The sequence below is a fragment of the Carettochelys insculpta genome, chromosome 9 (genome assembly GCF_033958435.1).
Source record: "Carettochelys insculpta isolate YL-2023 chromosome 9, ASM3395843v1, whole genome shotgun sequence".
Taxonomy (NCBI): domain Eukaryota; kingdom Metazoa; phylum Chordata; order Testudines; family Carettochelyidae; genus Carettochelys; species Carettochelys insculpta.
This window is the reverse complement of record NC_134145.1, coordinates 52,440,004-52,456,341: the sequence shown is the minus strand read 5'-3', so window position 1 is coordinate 52,456,341 and position 16,338 is coordinate 52,440,004. Positions and strand designations below refer to the sequence as shown.

Here is a 16,338-nt window from a genome sequence, read left to right as displayed (position 1 = left end):
ATTTGCAGATGACACTAAGGTAGGGGGTCAGGTATATATATTGGAAGGTAGGGATAGGGTCCAGAGTGACCTAGACAAATTGGAGGATTGGGTCAAAACAAATGTGATGAGGTTCAACTAGGAGAAGTGCAGAGTTCTGCGCTTGGGATGGAAGAATCACAAGCACTGTTACAGGCTGGGGACTGACTAGCTAAGTAGCAGGGCAACAGAAAAGGATCTATGGATTATAGTGGATGAGAGGCTTGATATGACTCAACAGTGTGTCCTTGTATTTAAGAAGTTCTAATGGTATATTGGGATGCATTAGGAAAAGCATTTCCGGCAGATATAGAGAAGTTATTATTCCCCTTTACTTGGCACTGGTGAGGCCACCTCTGGAGTATTGCATCCAATTCTGGGCTCCCCAGTACAGAAAGGATGTGGATGCATTGGAGAGGGTTCAGTGGAGCGCAACAAAAATGATTAGGGGGCTGGAGCACATAACCAAAGAGAAAAAAAAAGCAGTCAAGTAGTACTTTAAAGACTAGCAAAATAGTTTATTAGGTGAGCTTTCGTGGGACAGACCCACTTCTTCAGACCATAGCCAGACCAGAACAGACTCAATATTTAAGGCATTTGCTCACCTTGATTATCTTTTTCTGATTTGTCCTCCTTGCTTACTGTTTTTGGTTCTTTGTGCCTTAAATATTGAGTCTGTTCTGGGCTGGCTATGGTCTGAAGAAGTGGGTCTGTCCCACGAAAGCTCACCTAATAAACTATTTGGCTAGTCTTTAAAGTGCTACTTGACTGCTTTTTGTTTTGATGGTGTATAGACTAGCATGGCTTCCTCTCTGTTACTAATAACCCAAGAGGAGAGGCTGAGAGATTTGAGCTTATTTAGTTTGCAGAAGAGAAGACTGAAGGGTGATATGATAGTAGCCTTCAACTTCCTGAAAGGGGGCTCTAAAGAGGACCGAGAGAGACTGTTCTCAATGGTGTCAGATGGAAGAACAAGGAGTAATGGTCTGAAATTGAAGAGGGAGAGGTGTAGGTTAGATACTAGGAAAAACTACTTCACCAGGATGGTGGTGAAGCCTTGGAATGCGTTGCTTAGAGAGGTGGTGGATTCTCCAACCCTCAAGGTTTCTAGGTCCAGGCTTGACAAGGTCCTGGCTGGGATGACCTAGTGGGGATTGATCCTGCTTGAAGCAGGGGGCTAGAGTAGATGACGTCCTGAGGTCCCTTTCAGCCCTATGGTTCTACAATTCTATGATTCTTTGTGAAATGAAAGTATATTTAAAAAAATGACTCTGTAGTCCTGTGGTGTTGGTGCTTAGCCCAGGAATAGAGAGGGGCTGGTTCATATCCCCTTTCCTGTTGGTAAGTGGAAATTGGTAGCTTGCTTTCTTTATCCTTAGATGTTTTTATGTCCTGGGGAATAAGGAGATTTTGAAATGTGCGGGGTCCCTTCAAAAAGGACCCCTGTGTAGCTGCGCCGAGCCGCACATGTTCAAAAGCAGTGCTTTCAAAGCGCTGGGGCTGGAAGCGTGCAAATGCTAATGAGGTCTTTAATATTCTTCAATTTGGCCAGTAGCATGGCCATTTTGAAATTTTGTCTTAATGTAGACCCAGTCCAACTGAAAAAGAAGCTTATAGCATCTTTGGACCACTTTAAATGAAATCCTTCCAGCATTCTTAAATAGAATACTATAGTAAAGGAGATTACTGGTTATGTCATAGGCAAACATCAAAAGGTTTAACTCAAAAATGATCTCAAACATTTGGCAGCTTATTGGAGGTTAGGAAAACTCTCTCTTCCTGACCATAACTCTCTGAAAGAGTCCAGCCATCAGAAGGTGGTGGACTTGCTATCTGCACAAACAGATTCTAGTCAAAATAAAGGGAATGGTTATCTAAATTATTTCAGCCTTAAAAAAAAGATTTTTAGAATTTGGAATTGCTTGATTCATTTCAGGTCTTCAGACTATTAGCTCAATATTTGCATGTGTTGTGTTACGGTTGTTTTAGCATTTCCGCTGAAACAATATTTTATTCCTCAGAAAAAATGTAGATTCTACGTAATAGTTTCCCAGAGACAAATTCCATTTGATCTTTGTTTCATTTTTTTATTAAAAATAATACCTTTCTGTTTCGGTTTTGTTCAAACTGAATCCACACATCAGAGGCTGAACTGACTTGAAACTTTTCACATTAGTTCAATATTAAACAGCCTCTCTTTAAACTGTGCGGTTGTTTATGAGCTATAGTTCCAGTTCCCTATGCCACACCCACTTTCTCTGATAAACTATGTATCTTGGCCAGAGCACACCTCTCATAATACACCATAGTTTCTTTATAACTGTGCAATGTGCTGGATTATGGGAGTCACACAGTTACAGAGACATCACGGAATATATAATCTTTACAGGAAGCCTGAGCCATAGGAGAAAATGGGGAAATAGTGTAAGAAGAACTAAAACTTCCATGAGATACTGAAAGACACTGAACATCTTAAGATGTTGTTTAAAGAACTCACTCAGAGCAGTGTGCCTTGACTTAGTTCAATAAACCAAAACTAAATATTTTGCTGAAATTGTGTGTTTGATTTGGACGGGTAATAACAAAAATGAAATATTTCAACACTTCTCAAACAGATTTTTTGTAGAACTCTTCTTCAGTGACTATCTGTCTTCACTTTTTTGTCTCAATTTGGAATGAAAATGTGAAAATATCAGAATCCACTGAGGGATGGAAATTCTGATTTTTTTTCTCACCTCTTACAGGCCGCGTCTACACGTGTACGCTACTTCGAAGTAGCGGCGCCAACTTCGAAATAGCACCCGTCACGGCTACACGTGTTGGGTGGTATTTTGAAGTTGAAATCAACGTTAGGCGGCGAGACGTCGAAGTCGTTAACCCCATAAGGGGATGGGAATAGCGCCCTACTTCGAAGTTGAACGTCGAAGTAGGGCACATGTAGACGATCCGCGTCCCGCAACATCGAAATAGTGGGGTCCGCCATGGCGGCCATCATCTGAGGGGTTGAGAGACGCTCTCTCTCCAGCCCCTGCGGGGCTCTATGGTCACCGTGTGCAGCAGCCCTTAGCCTAGGGCTTCTGGCTGCTGCTGCTGCAGCTGGGGATCCATGCTGCATGCACAGGGTCTGCAACCAGTTGTCGGCTCTGTGGATCTTGTGTTGTTTAGTGCAACTGTGTCTGGGAGGGGCCCTTTAAGGGAGCGGCTTGCTGTTGAGTCCGCCCTGTGACCCTGTCTGCAGCTGTTCCTGGCACCCTTATTTCAATGTGTACTACTTTGGCGTGTAGACGTTCCCTTGCAGTGCCTATTTCAATGTGGTGCTGCCCAGCGTCGAAGTTGAACATGGACGTTGCCAGCCCTAGAGGACGTGTAGACGTTATTCATCAAAATAGCTTATTTCGATGTCGCTACATCGAAATAAGCTATTTCGATGTAGCGTGCATGTGTAGACGTAGCCACAGTCATCAAAATATAATTTCACCAAAACTGCAGGCTAATACACTGCTTAAAATAGAGACATAAGCTGATGCCTCAAAAAACAATTCAGATCTAAGGCCCCAAATACTACAGTGAGCATCATGTTGGCTGACTCCTCCAGTCTTTGTTTTAGGATTTGGGCCTAAATTAAACAAAGTAAACAAATGGAAAAGTTGTTCCAGAACAATAGTTCATGAAAAGGAAGGAGAGAATACCAAGGCAATAAAAAATGAGTCTTATGCACTGCAAAAGATTAAGAAATGACTAATCACAGGAGACAAACTCCATGAAGTGGTAAGAGAAGCCAGTACATCATCTTGTGTAAAACTGAGTTTGAGGCTGCCCTAATGGATTAGAATCATCCCAAGAGTGAGATTTGTTACCAGCTTTCAAAGATGCTATATATGTCCACATGTACAGGACAAATGTAGAGTCATACTGGATGAAACCTTCTTCTTCACCTTCATTACAATGTCATCCTACTTTAAGCATTAGCTGAGCAAACAACATCTTGCATAACTTTTAAGTAGATTTGCCAGGTGCTAAACTAGCAGGAGGCACATAATGCTTTTAGGTTTGAAAATGAGGCAATTATATTGCTGGCATCTGATTGGCTGTCCCTTCACTTTTGGAATATGAGATTAACAATTTGGAAATTAGCTCTCTGAAGAAATTCTGCACATTGCACCTGTTCACTTTATTAAAACACTGACACCTCTACAAGGTGAGGGGATAATATTGGTCACAGAAGCAGTGGCATCTGGGTCTATCTGTTCTTACTTTTGATTAAATTGCCTGACAACCACATGGGGAAGTTAATTACTGGGAGGCAAATTAACACCCTTGCAAAAGAATAAACAATAATTACATTAAAAACACAGGGTGCTTGAAGTGTCTCTCCTCCCTCCCCTTCCCCTGGAGCCTGAAGCTCTAAGTTTCATCTTAAAAAAAAAAAACTGTTATAAAGCTCTGGGGCAAATGGATTGAACCACACTGATTAATGTCTTTATTTACATTCTTTAAAAAGGAACTTCAGTGGTCAATGATTCAGTTCAGACTCTTCACAAGGAGTCTTTCAATTAAGCTTTAGAATAAAACTTTCCTGGCATAGCAACTGGATTCCAATCCCAATTTAGCAATTGGTTTGTTTTGATCAAAAGGGAGGCAATGGGTTCTGAGTGAATGATGCAAATAGTACAAGGTTATAGCTGTCTTGTTCACAGATTAAAGGTGTCCTTCACTTTCCATTTTTAATGTTATGTTTGATTTAGTAAGTTTATGCAGCATCTTCCATCCCAGTTAAGACATAGTAATTGAATACTAGTAATAGATCACCAAGCTGCTGAACAAAAGCACTTCTGTTTGAGAGGGAAAAAAAGTTTTTCTTTGCAAAAGGGTTGTGAGATTCCAAATGCATTGTCTTACTATTTCCAAGTAGCATTGTCTCATATTACATAAGGGGCTATATTTTGCTCTGACTATCAGAGCGGGAAACTCAATGTGTGATTTCAAAGCCAAGCTGCATACCTTTCTTTGCATCAGCACAGTAGAAAAATTCTGCCCATCAAAATATATTCATAGTGACACCAATGCAACTCCACTGTCCCTAAATTACATTGTCAGTAATGCTTCTACAACCTTGTTACCTTTTAATTCATGAGATAAGTGCAAATGAGGACATGTTTTACAATGGCGTTGCTTAAAACTTACTTCTGATACCATCCTAAATTCTCTCTCTCACTACTAGAGAAGCACAGGAAATAAGGAAAATATAAAGGTAATTTTAAAACACAGGTCAAACCCCTCTAGTCTGGTACACTTGGGACCAGACCAGTGCCAAATAAGAGAATTTGCCAAACCACAGAAGGTCAATATTGTCTTGCAACATTACCAAGACTTCCACTTCTGACTGGTCTCTTGGCAGACATTTAGGAGTAAATTAGTGCTAAATAACAGCTCAGAATCCTGAGTCAGGACTGGTGTCTGTAAACAAACTTTGTGGGACAGCAGGAATCTTGGCCAAACGCCCGATAATTGGATATCTGACTAACTAAAATCATGCCAGACTACAGATGTTGCTGGACAAGAGTGCCAGATTAGAGATTTTCAACAAGTAGTTTTTAACTAAAAGTTATCTGGAAATATATTAATCATGAATGCTTCACATTACAAAGAAATGAGGCTACATATGAACTATTGAGGGCATAATTTGGACATCAGGGTATCTCATTACCAGTGGTGATAAGGGAGAAAGAGCTGCATCACAGGTCAACTGCAGTGTTGGCACTACAGGAAAAATTAAAATATAAACTGTGCTAATTTGATTTTGAGTTATTGAGGCATTAAAATAAAATCCCATGGTCACCATTTTTCCTGAGAGTATTCTCAGAGATAACCACATACAAAGAAATAGCAAATATCAGTGGCTTATTGGGGTGAAGACAGTCTTTTAGTAAAAGACAAACAAATTTGTACTGGATTTTTCTAGGATATCAAGAGTGGTAACAGATAAACATTACGGGCCTAATTCAGCCTTGCTGTCACTTCACTAGAGTCATCCACCAGCAAGCATCTGACACCCAGTAATTACTCTAAAAAGTGTTTACTTAATGGGAAAGCAACACTTCAGGTTGTCCCCATTGTGTAATTTTCTACTGGAAGATTCTAAAATAATACTAGAAGGATGAAGGAAGGATAAATACCTTGCTAGAAAGAAGAAGGGTTTTGCCTATTGAAAGTTCACAAATCTTACTCCCCTAAACATAAACTTCCTCCATGTCATTATTCTGTCTTTTCTCCCCAAATCCTCCTATGTTGTGATAAGATTCAATATTCACACTTTCATTTCAAATTGAGAGTGTAAGTCACCTGCTTTCCTGGAGGTCACCAACAAGGCTGAAATTATATTTGCTTTTTATAAATTTAAGCAACATTTTATTATTACAATGATAAAATAGTTGCTAAAGTCAGGGTAACTGGCTTCATGAAAACACTCTACAAAGCTGTAGAAATACATGCTTTAAAATATGTTAGTATTATTTTGTAAACTATGGTGTTTGCAAGTATAAGTTAACTTCAAGGTTTCTGTAATAGGAAAGAAGATTTAAGGAGCAGATTTTCAAAGGCACAAATTCCAGTTATGTGTTTAACTTCACTGACTTTCAGTGAGTGCTCAAACTGCTACTTGAGCTTTTGAGACTCAACCCCTGAAAGCTTCTTTGCTGGTGATAGGTGAAACAGCAAATCCAAGACAGTGTCTGAAAATAACTGTGGAATTTTTGGTCCCCAAAATGCAGTGGACAAGTTCACCACACTATTAGTAGATAATCCCCTAAATCCTCCTCTGAAAAATATGACTAGATACTTCAGAGCTGTTCTCTTCTGTTGATTTATGTGGATTGTATATGGAACAAGATTATTTGAGATACAAACACTGTCCACAAAAAAGATACATTAACTTACCTAACATTTAATTCAATAAGTAGTTTGCACTTTCTACTAGAGTCTCCTAATCAATTTCCTTCTGACCTTTAAATCACATCCTTTTAGACAAGATGCTTTCAGGAAAAGAATGTTAAAAATTCAATCTACCCAAAGACATAAAAATACAGTTTCAGGCTTGATCATTGGTTGGTGTAAATCAGCACAGATCCACTGATTTCAGGAGAGTTCTTGTGCTTTACCTGCACAATACAATGGTCCTGATCCATTTAAGCAAAACCTTAATATGTAGCACACCTACCACCTCAATTAATTCAGTGGGGCTACTCACCATGTGTTCATTTAAGTATATTTCAGCAATGTCATTTCCTGAACACTTGAGAACAAGATGAGTAATAATATATCTATCCAGTTTGTCTGTACATGCACTACTTTTGCTTGCAGTATCTTGAGAGTTATAGCATGTTTCTATGGGCAAAGCTTTGCAGGGGTCTTTTTTCAAAGTGTCTTTGAAAATATGACTGATGGTATTTTTTAGAAACAGTAAAATGTAACTTAGAAACTGAAAAAAAGAGATCATTCAAAAATGTTTACTTAACATTTGATCTCTTACCTAAGTCTCTGTAATTCTTTACAGGCATCTTCTCCCTTTTTTATTCCCTCACATCCTTTTCAAAGCAAATATATTAAATGAAATTTGTTTCTTAAGGGGGAAATTCATCAGCAGCAGTCCCACATTCAAGAACTGACTAAATAAACAGAAAGCAAGCATTTCTTGCATATGCATAGCATGAAAATAAAATATCAGGATAAAGAAAAGGGTTCTCAGGAGTTGTTATTCATAAAAGTACATCTTTAGAAAGATTTGTTCCACTGTGCTTTTAGGGCAAAGCCTTTGCATCTTCCATGCTGAGCCCCAAAGATGAAACACTTGTCTGAGATAACAGCCCAGCTGCAACAGAGACCTTGAAGACTGTTGAAACTATGTTTGTTAAAACTGTAACCCTCCTGGATTCCATGGTCTTACAAGAAGTTGTTTTATTAAACTGCTACCTCTGCTTTGTTCTCCCTTTATCTATAGAATTAGTTCACTCCCCCTCTCATCTGTAAAAAGTAGGCCTTTCTCTCCCTCATCCTGGCCCCATACCTTTATACAAGATCCATTCCTTCTTGATCAAAGAACTGATAAAACTAACTGTAGGTTGTTTAATGATGTATGTAACCAATATATAAAGGAGTGTAGTGCTGGTAGGTTTTCTTGGAATCTGCTCGTCAAGCCCTCCCGATTATATTGCTCATAAACTGCTTAGTATTATCTGTGTGGCTGAAAAGAATTCCTTTGCTTAACAGTGTTAAGTGCCATAAAAATGTAGACAGACAAGCTCCTGCCCCAGTGATAAGGGTTTAGGCTTTCTACGATCACAATGTCTACCAGTGAGGCCAAATGTCCAAAAGAGCTCCCTGCTCCCATATAGGCAGCTCAGTGAAGTGGCTGGCTTTTCAGGGACACTAAGTGCACCCTAGGGTAGAATTAAAATACAGAAGTGCAGGATCCTGCCTCTCTCCCCCCTGCTCAGGTCTTTACATGTCACCTCTTTAGCCATTATGGAGGTAGGTATCAACTTACTGGTTCATATGTGCTATGAATAAAATCACCTTTGTGTGCTGAGGTGGGGAAGGGAGACTCAAACAGGTGCCAACACCATCCAAAACTGGGCAAAGAACCTGGAAGGGAAGTTTGTAGAGACGTCCTCAGACCTTCCCTCTAAAATGGCATAACACCATCCATGTACTCAAATTGCTACTGGGATTCTGTAGGTGTTTGTGTGCAGAGGATGGCGGTGCACTAAGCAAAGTGACTTGAGGATGAAACCACATATCTGCCAGGAGGTCAGGCAAAAGCAAACAATGCTTATTGCTGTATTAACTCTGAGTTCTGCCCATCAAATGGGATGATGTGGAAGAGGGCACAGCAGTGATCAGGTTGCTCAGTAAACCTTGCTGCCAAAGCAGGGGTTGCGGGACAAGTAGTAATGCACAGAGTTTAGCCCTTTATAAAAATTCACTGGCATTGGCAGGTGTCTCCATGGATTTTAGGGCAGACAGCAGCCTGTGTGTGTCCTTACAATAACCTCCCTATGGAAAGGGTGACTTTTCATGTACTCTACAGATCTAGTAGCTGATATAGCAGAATACTAACAATATTCTCTTCACATATGCAGTAATTTTTATTTTTGCTTAAGAGAGTCCAAAAAGCCTTTTAAAAGAGTAATGTAGCATTAACAATGTCATGTTCACAAATAATATTTGTTGTGCTGGTATGATAGTCAAACAGTAAGCTGAGTTTGCTTTTGATCATCTCAGTCCACAAAGCTCCAGGAACTGATTCAGCATTACTTAGAGCATCCGTCTGTGGACATCAGCATATATTGAATGGAGTCAATGGACACATGGGTGTCAATGAGATAGGCACAAACATAATTTTCAGCACAGAAGCTAAGTGCTTTCCTGAATATTACAATAAGTACAGGTGAGACTGGGAAAGTCAAACAGTTTTCAAATCCATTTGTAGCTGCTGTAACTTCATAGGCATAACACATACCAAAATAGGCACACTGTATTATATGTAATATGTGATAATCAAAATATAACTTTGTTTTGACCAAAAGCGTGCACACTTCCATTGCTAAAATAAAACTTCTCATGGAGGATCCTGCTTAAATATGAATTCAGTCACGGTCCTTGAAACACTAATGAAATGTACTAAGAATTTAGGACAAACAGTTTCAGCATTAATTTTTGATAGGAAAGTAGCTGCTGATCGTGCCAGATGGTAACTAAATCTGAAGGCCAGAAGATATGGCTGTGTGTATAAGATATGATAAGGAATAAGCAGATGGCTTAGAGTAAACAGTTCAAAATAGCTCTCTCAGGTCTTTAGGTGAAAACACAGTATGTTTTCTGATATTAAGAAGTTACTCAGAACTCAAAGAATTAACTATCTGTTGAGTTTCTCGAAGGAAACTACCATGATAAAGCCAGCTGAGCACACTTCGGGAAAAGTTATAAGGGGCTAGAAATGTTTGTTGCCCAAAATTGTGTCTAGAGTTCTTACAGTATGTCAGAAAAAAGTGTATTAAATTAAATCAACAAATAACAATGATATGGGCATTTCATGTTTGAATTTTGCTAGCCCACCAAATCTAGATTAATCATCATTGCACAAAAGGAGAAATTATTTCTAACTATGAATTGTTCATAGAAAATTCACTCACAGCTCAGAGCTTCCTATCCCTGATTTTTACAATGATGTGTACACTAATTGCTCACATAATTTGTATACAACAGTCTGTTATTTATGCATGTGAAACTGCAGTATGAATTTACAAATTTGGTTTTCAACCGTACTCAAACTGTGTCATACACATTTTGGTAAGTCAGGCCTTAAAATTCTAATTAAATAAACTGTCTACTTTTCTTTGGGAGAAGTGGAGATAAGAGAACTATTTAGAGGGTTTTTTTTGGTGGTTTGTTTTTTGGGGAGGGCATAGTTACTAGTACTTGAGATTCAGCAGGAGATTTCGAAGAACAGTTAGATACTAAACTGGTATTTCTGCTTCGAATATCTACCCCTTAGTTGTTTTGTCTGAAACAGACAAAATGAGAGAAGGTTGACAGTGGACAAAGATTCTTATAGAGAATGTTTGCAGTCATATTACCCAAGACAAATTTTGGTCATGGACATGTGTGCATGACCCCAAGTGAGCTCAACAGCAATGACAGATCTGTTACTCAAGACAGAGTTTCTCCACCTGAAAACACATGTTTTATATTTAAACTAAAGGGGAGCAGGAGAGTTAGAAAATTAGTAAATTCACATACTCATATTTAACTGGATTTGAGTTACATGAATTACACTGAACGAAATTAATTTTGTGTGCAGAAAGCCACCATGAGGATAATACACTGGGTTATGCTGAAAGGACCTGAGGTTTTAGCCTTTAATTCAACAATGATGCGTAGTATGACCTTGGACAACCCAGTACCCCTCGCACCATCATTGCCTTCTCTACAGTCCAGACTCAGAAAGACAACAAAAGGCCTCTGCATCCCCTATGCCCTTAAAAAAATTAAAATGGGATGTTGGTCTGAGGAAGGATGACAGGAATTTCCGTTATTTTGCTGCAGAGAAATGAAATGTCAACTGTTTAAAATGGCCTCTTCATTTATGACAGGTTTTTTTGTTTTTATTCTGAAATATGCTATTAACAAGTGTTAAGTAATATCTCCTGTTTCGGAATATCCAAAGCATTTATAATGTCTCATAATAACCAGTTTCATTAGAAAGTTCAGACATGAAATGACATTGCTGTTGGAAGGGCTTTTCAAACAGTAACGTGATTTATGCAGACTTTGTCATTCCCCATAGTAATGCTACTTTCTTCTGTCAAACATCATTTTTTTGCCGTCTCAATTCAGAACTGTACCAAATGCAGCACAAACATTTCACACTTATGTTGTCCTTGCTTTCAATGTATGTCTTTATACAAAACATTCTAAATGTATAAGGTGAAGATTTTCAGAGCTTGTCTAAAGTTACTGTTGCACTACAGTGATCTGTTGACAGAAGTCACTGTCAGAAGGGATTTCCCAAGAAAACTTCTGTCGACAGAGTACGGCCACATACAAAAGCCAATTGTGAGAGTGCTCCGCTCTGCTGACGGATTGACTGGACTGCCCGGCCACTTTCTCGACAACACAGGCATCTGGAAGCACAACAGACAGAAGGTTGTTGGTGGAAGGACCAACTTTTGTCAATTAACTGTCCGGCATATGGTGTGTAGATGTTCCACCAGTTTTGTCGGCCAGCAAAACCAGGGTTTTATCAGTAAAACTCGCTAGTGTAGCCATAGCCTAAGACTGTTAGACACTCAGATTGCATTATGGACTTTGCTTTTTCCCCACACTGGGCACATGTGCCGAATTGTCCAACCTTCTACTGTTACTGACTGTTGGAGCACTTGTGTGGGGCCCTCCTGCCACCGCTGTCAGTACTCCCGTAGGTTCTGAAGATGGTGCTATGAAAAGAAGCCACTGCCATCTGAGTTCTTCCTACCAATAATGCAGCTCAGTGTTTCCCACCATTAAGGGCTCTACTGGTCCTAAAAAGAAGGGAAGGAAGGGTTGGATGGTGGATATGCAAGTCCATCTCAAAGAACCTCAGCAACAAGTAAATAACCTTAATTTCTTCTTCAAGTGTCTTCTGCATATTCCCAATCTTTTGAAGGTTTAGTCAACTGATCAGACTAGGATTGGGGGAGGGGATTACAGAGCTTTATTTTATCTGATGCAGTTTAGATATATATTGCATAAAGCTCAGTAAAAACATTCATTGAGCTCTCGATGGATCTACCAATTTCAGCTAGTGGGACGTGCTTTAAATATTCAGGATCCAACAAGTAGACAATTGGACATGCCACTGACATGGCGATCTGCAACAGAGGTGATGCTTTGTCACATAAGAGAGCTATAGTTTTTTGAAGAGGGAAAGCATTAGCAAGGACCCATACGGTGAATCGCCCTTTTTTTCCCCCCTCATGAACAGGGAGAGATACTGCAAGATACTCTCTCTTCACTGCTTCATTTTCTCTTTTTGTCATGCACCTCCTCCCTTGCCTATGCAAAGATCCAACTGAATCTAAGGAGTGCAGATTAGAGTGAAATTGTTTAATTATTACTGCTGATAGAATAGTAACCAGATCCAACCACAGACATAAATCAATGATCAGTCAATGTCTTTGACTCCAGTCCCTGGAGTGCTTCAGCTCTGCAAACTCACGTGTCCTTTTAGTGATAAGTGTTTTGTTTTGGCTTTCTTTTCCTTCTTCAGATCTTTCAATATGGTTTCTCTGTCACAACCCAGTAACTGTCCATACCTGTTTCTGTCATAGACTTGTACCTTTTGGGAATCAAATCTGAGGCTTTAATTACACAAACCACATCTACACTTGTGAGATCTTTCAAAAAACCTGGGGTTCTTTTGACAGATTCTGTTGAGCATCGACATAAAATGCATCAGGAAGAACACCTCCTTTAGAAAGATTCTGTTGGGAAAAAAAAAATCATGTGTAGATGCTCTGTGGGCCACTCCTTCAAAGGACAGTCCTCCACGATGCCGAACACCCGGAGCCCAAAGACACCCTGTCCAGCACCCGCAGAGTTCTATGTTCTGTGTCCAGCTGCTTTTAAAGTGGCAGGGACACAGCAAGCCCACAGCAGGAAGTTGACAGCATGGCTGGAGCACAGACATGAGGTGCCAAGTGGATGCTCTCGCAGCCACCCCGTGCAGCCAAGAGATGCACCATAACAAGCAACTAGTCCCCCGCACAGCCTTCAGGGGGTCCCCACCAAGCTAGCCCAGGGGTCCTAGGAGCCAACCCAGCCACAAAGTGGAGTGCATCCTCCTGGAGACAGCCCGAGCTCGAGGACTTGCTGAGGTCCTGTGCACAACCAGGGCCTGGCTCCCACTTATGGCTACCTGGCCAGCGGGCTCTCCACTTGAGGCCACCCTGCCTGCACCTTGGAGCAAGTTCAGTCCAAGGTAGAAGAAGTGAGGCAGGGGTATGTGTGGGCCAGAGCCACTGCCAGGCACTTGGGGGCAGGATTGGCCACCTGCCACTATTATAGGGATCTCCGTGCCCTACTCGGGAATGAGGGCAGTTCCCCTCAACACATCCACCATCCTCAACTCAGCAGCAGAGGAACAGCAGGTAGTGGTGAGTGAGGAACAGCAGGGGCCATCTCCAGAGCAGCTTAGACACTTAGAAATCTCTGACTTGCAAGATTTAACTGATGAGATTTCCTGCACTAGGTAGGCTTGAAGGTTATTTTGCCTCCTGTTTCTAGCTTGTCCTGTAACATTTCTGCAGCTAGGAGAAAATGCTTCTCCAATAGACTTCAGACACAGAGAGGTGGTGGTCTTGAAACCACACTTCTTGTCTTTGATCAGCTATCAACCATCTAACTACAAACATTTAACAGTTAAAGTCTTAGAACATTTAGGGTAAGGCAAAATATGATGCATATGAATGCTCACATGCATTACAGGTAGAAGCTTCCACCATTCATTGACACCAGTCAGAACATATCTCATGAAGGAGCACACAAAGAAGTGAAGTCACATCTATATAACTTGCAGATAAAATGAGAATATTGTCAGATCGTAAGTTCTAGGTACTTGCCATTAAAACGTAGCTTCATATATCATTCCTTAATTGATAACCCAATATTGCCTCATATTCAAACAGCTAGGCAAAATTACATCTTGTCAGTATGTACAATGTTCTAAGTGAAGGTGTGATTTCAGATATGTTCAAAGGGTATCAAAACTGACTAACTGCAAAGAATTAGGCTTTCTAAAACTAAAACAAATGTGATTATTTAAATAACCATTGATTCTTGCCACCCTCTCAGAACACCACTCAGGGGCAGGACCAGTGCTAGGGCCCTGAGCTGGAATTTTCAAAGAAGCTTAAGACAATTAGGCATCCAAATTCTATTTAATATAAGTAGGAGGTGGATGGTTAATGGCTTTGGACATCTTTGAATTTCCCAGCCTCAATTAGTTTGTCGAAGAAAAATAAGGATTTTTAGTACAATATCGAGTATAGAAAACATAATACTTATAACAAACAGATAGGTAGCCTTCTTATAGTCTGTGTCCACAAAAATAATGAGAAGTCCCGTGATACCTTATAGACTAACATTTTTGGAGCATAAGATTTTGTGGGCAAAGACCCATTTCATCACATACACTAGTACTTATAGTACTTATAAATGTTTCCCCATTTACACTCAGGTGTTTTAGGGTTCAATCTTTTTCTTCCCTTGTTTCCTGTTCTTGCATCTGCTTTTTTATCTCCCAATCCTGCCACCTTCAGACTACATCTTTGTGTTCCATACGTTTGAATTTGTTTCACAGTTTCCACTTTTCCCTACTCATTCCTCAAATCCCTTCACTTTTATTTTTCTGCCTGATCTTTTTCCCCACCAAGCTCTCCTTTTTACTGCCAGCTGGCTAAACAGCTGTTCATGATCATACTGAGTGAATGAATTGTGAAAACAGTTGTTCAGAAGCCAATTTTACCTGCAATTTTCATTCTCTATGGGACTGAAAGTCCTGGGGATGAGAAGAAGGGAAATGGTGTGTGAAACAAACCTTGCTGTTTGTATGAAAGCCAGTGTGACACAGAATGTGGTGGGGGAATGAAGTTGAACTAATCCAGTTTAAACAGTCCTCATGAATTGTAGAGAAGCATGTGGGTACCAATTCTTACATGGAAGATTCACCCAGTCCATGTTACTTTAGGGACACATCCATTTCCCAGTGCTCAACTTAAATATGCCAGCATGGTACTGTGGATCTCTATAGGAGTGTGGGTGTAGAAAGTGTGGAAGAAATCCTCTATCCAAGGCTGCAAAGCCAAAGGTAAGTGGTAGCAGCAGCTGCCATGCTATAGTATTTCCACTGCAGAAGGAAAGATTTAGTATGTCTGTAACAACAAACTGGCCAACACTGATCTGCCTCCTCTCTTCCGCATATATCTGTTCAAACTATCATGGAAGGGCTACTCACAGAGCTGCAGATGAATCTTTTCTAAGCAGCTTGCCTATACCCAAGACAAATTCCACTGCCCTCACCACCTCTTGTAGGCTGGAATAATACTTGTTCTTTAGGGATCCTAAAGCTATAAAAGGTCCAGATCTAGCAACGCACTGATGCATTTGCTTACCTTTAAGCACATACATAGCCCCAGGGACTTCAGAAGGACTGTTTACCCCTCATTGTTAAGGAAATTCTGTGATGCTCAGTAACACAAATAGAAACATTTAAAAAGATCACACCTGACTCTTCAAATTCGCTGTTGTAAGCATTCCAGGTTTCACTTATGCGTAGCAGGGTTTCTTCCATGGCTTGAATGTCCATGTACGGACAGTTGCACTCTGGGAATTTGGGGCCACACTGACACCAGCAGTCATTATCTTTGCAGATAAACTCGCCTTCTGAATTGCAGGCAATATAACTTAAAGCTGCCTGCACAAAATGCTCCTGCAGATATTCAGGCAGGATGAGTTGAAGACCTTTAGAAAATAAAATAGGAATAATCTCATTGAAATGTGAATTAGGGTTGACCCAAGCAGATTCACCAATCTATATATCATAGTGACAAAGTAATACTTTAGGTACAGGAAACCAGCTGGGTTAATTAGCTCAACTTACTTAAGCTATAGCATTCACACAGTGTAGTATTCTTCCCCTTTCAAGTCTTAACCTCATGGCTGCATCTACACTACATTCTCCTTTCAGGAGGGGAATGCAAATGAGTGCGATTGGAAATGCAAACA

General features: G+C 40.2%; 1 protein-coding gene across 2 annotated transcripts in view; it reads right to left on the bottom strand.

Moving 5' to 3' along the window:
• The window catches only part of BRINP3 (BMP/retinoic acid inducible neural specific 3), a 250,327-nt gene that overhangs the window by 51,932 nt on the left and 182,057 nt on the right, over window positions 1-16,338 (bottom strand). For both annotated transcript variants that reach the window (XM_075003055.1, XM_075003056.1), the window contains one exon: window positions 15,838-16,074. In XM_075003055.1, the coding sequence (XP_074859156.1) occupies window positions 15,838-16,074 (237 nt within the window). The remainder of the gene's footprint in view (window positions 1-15,837; window positions 16,075-16,338) is intronic.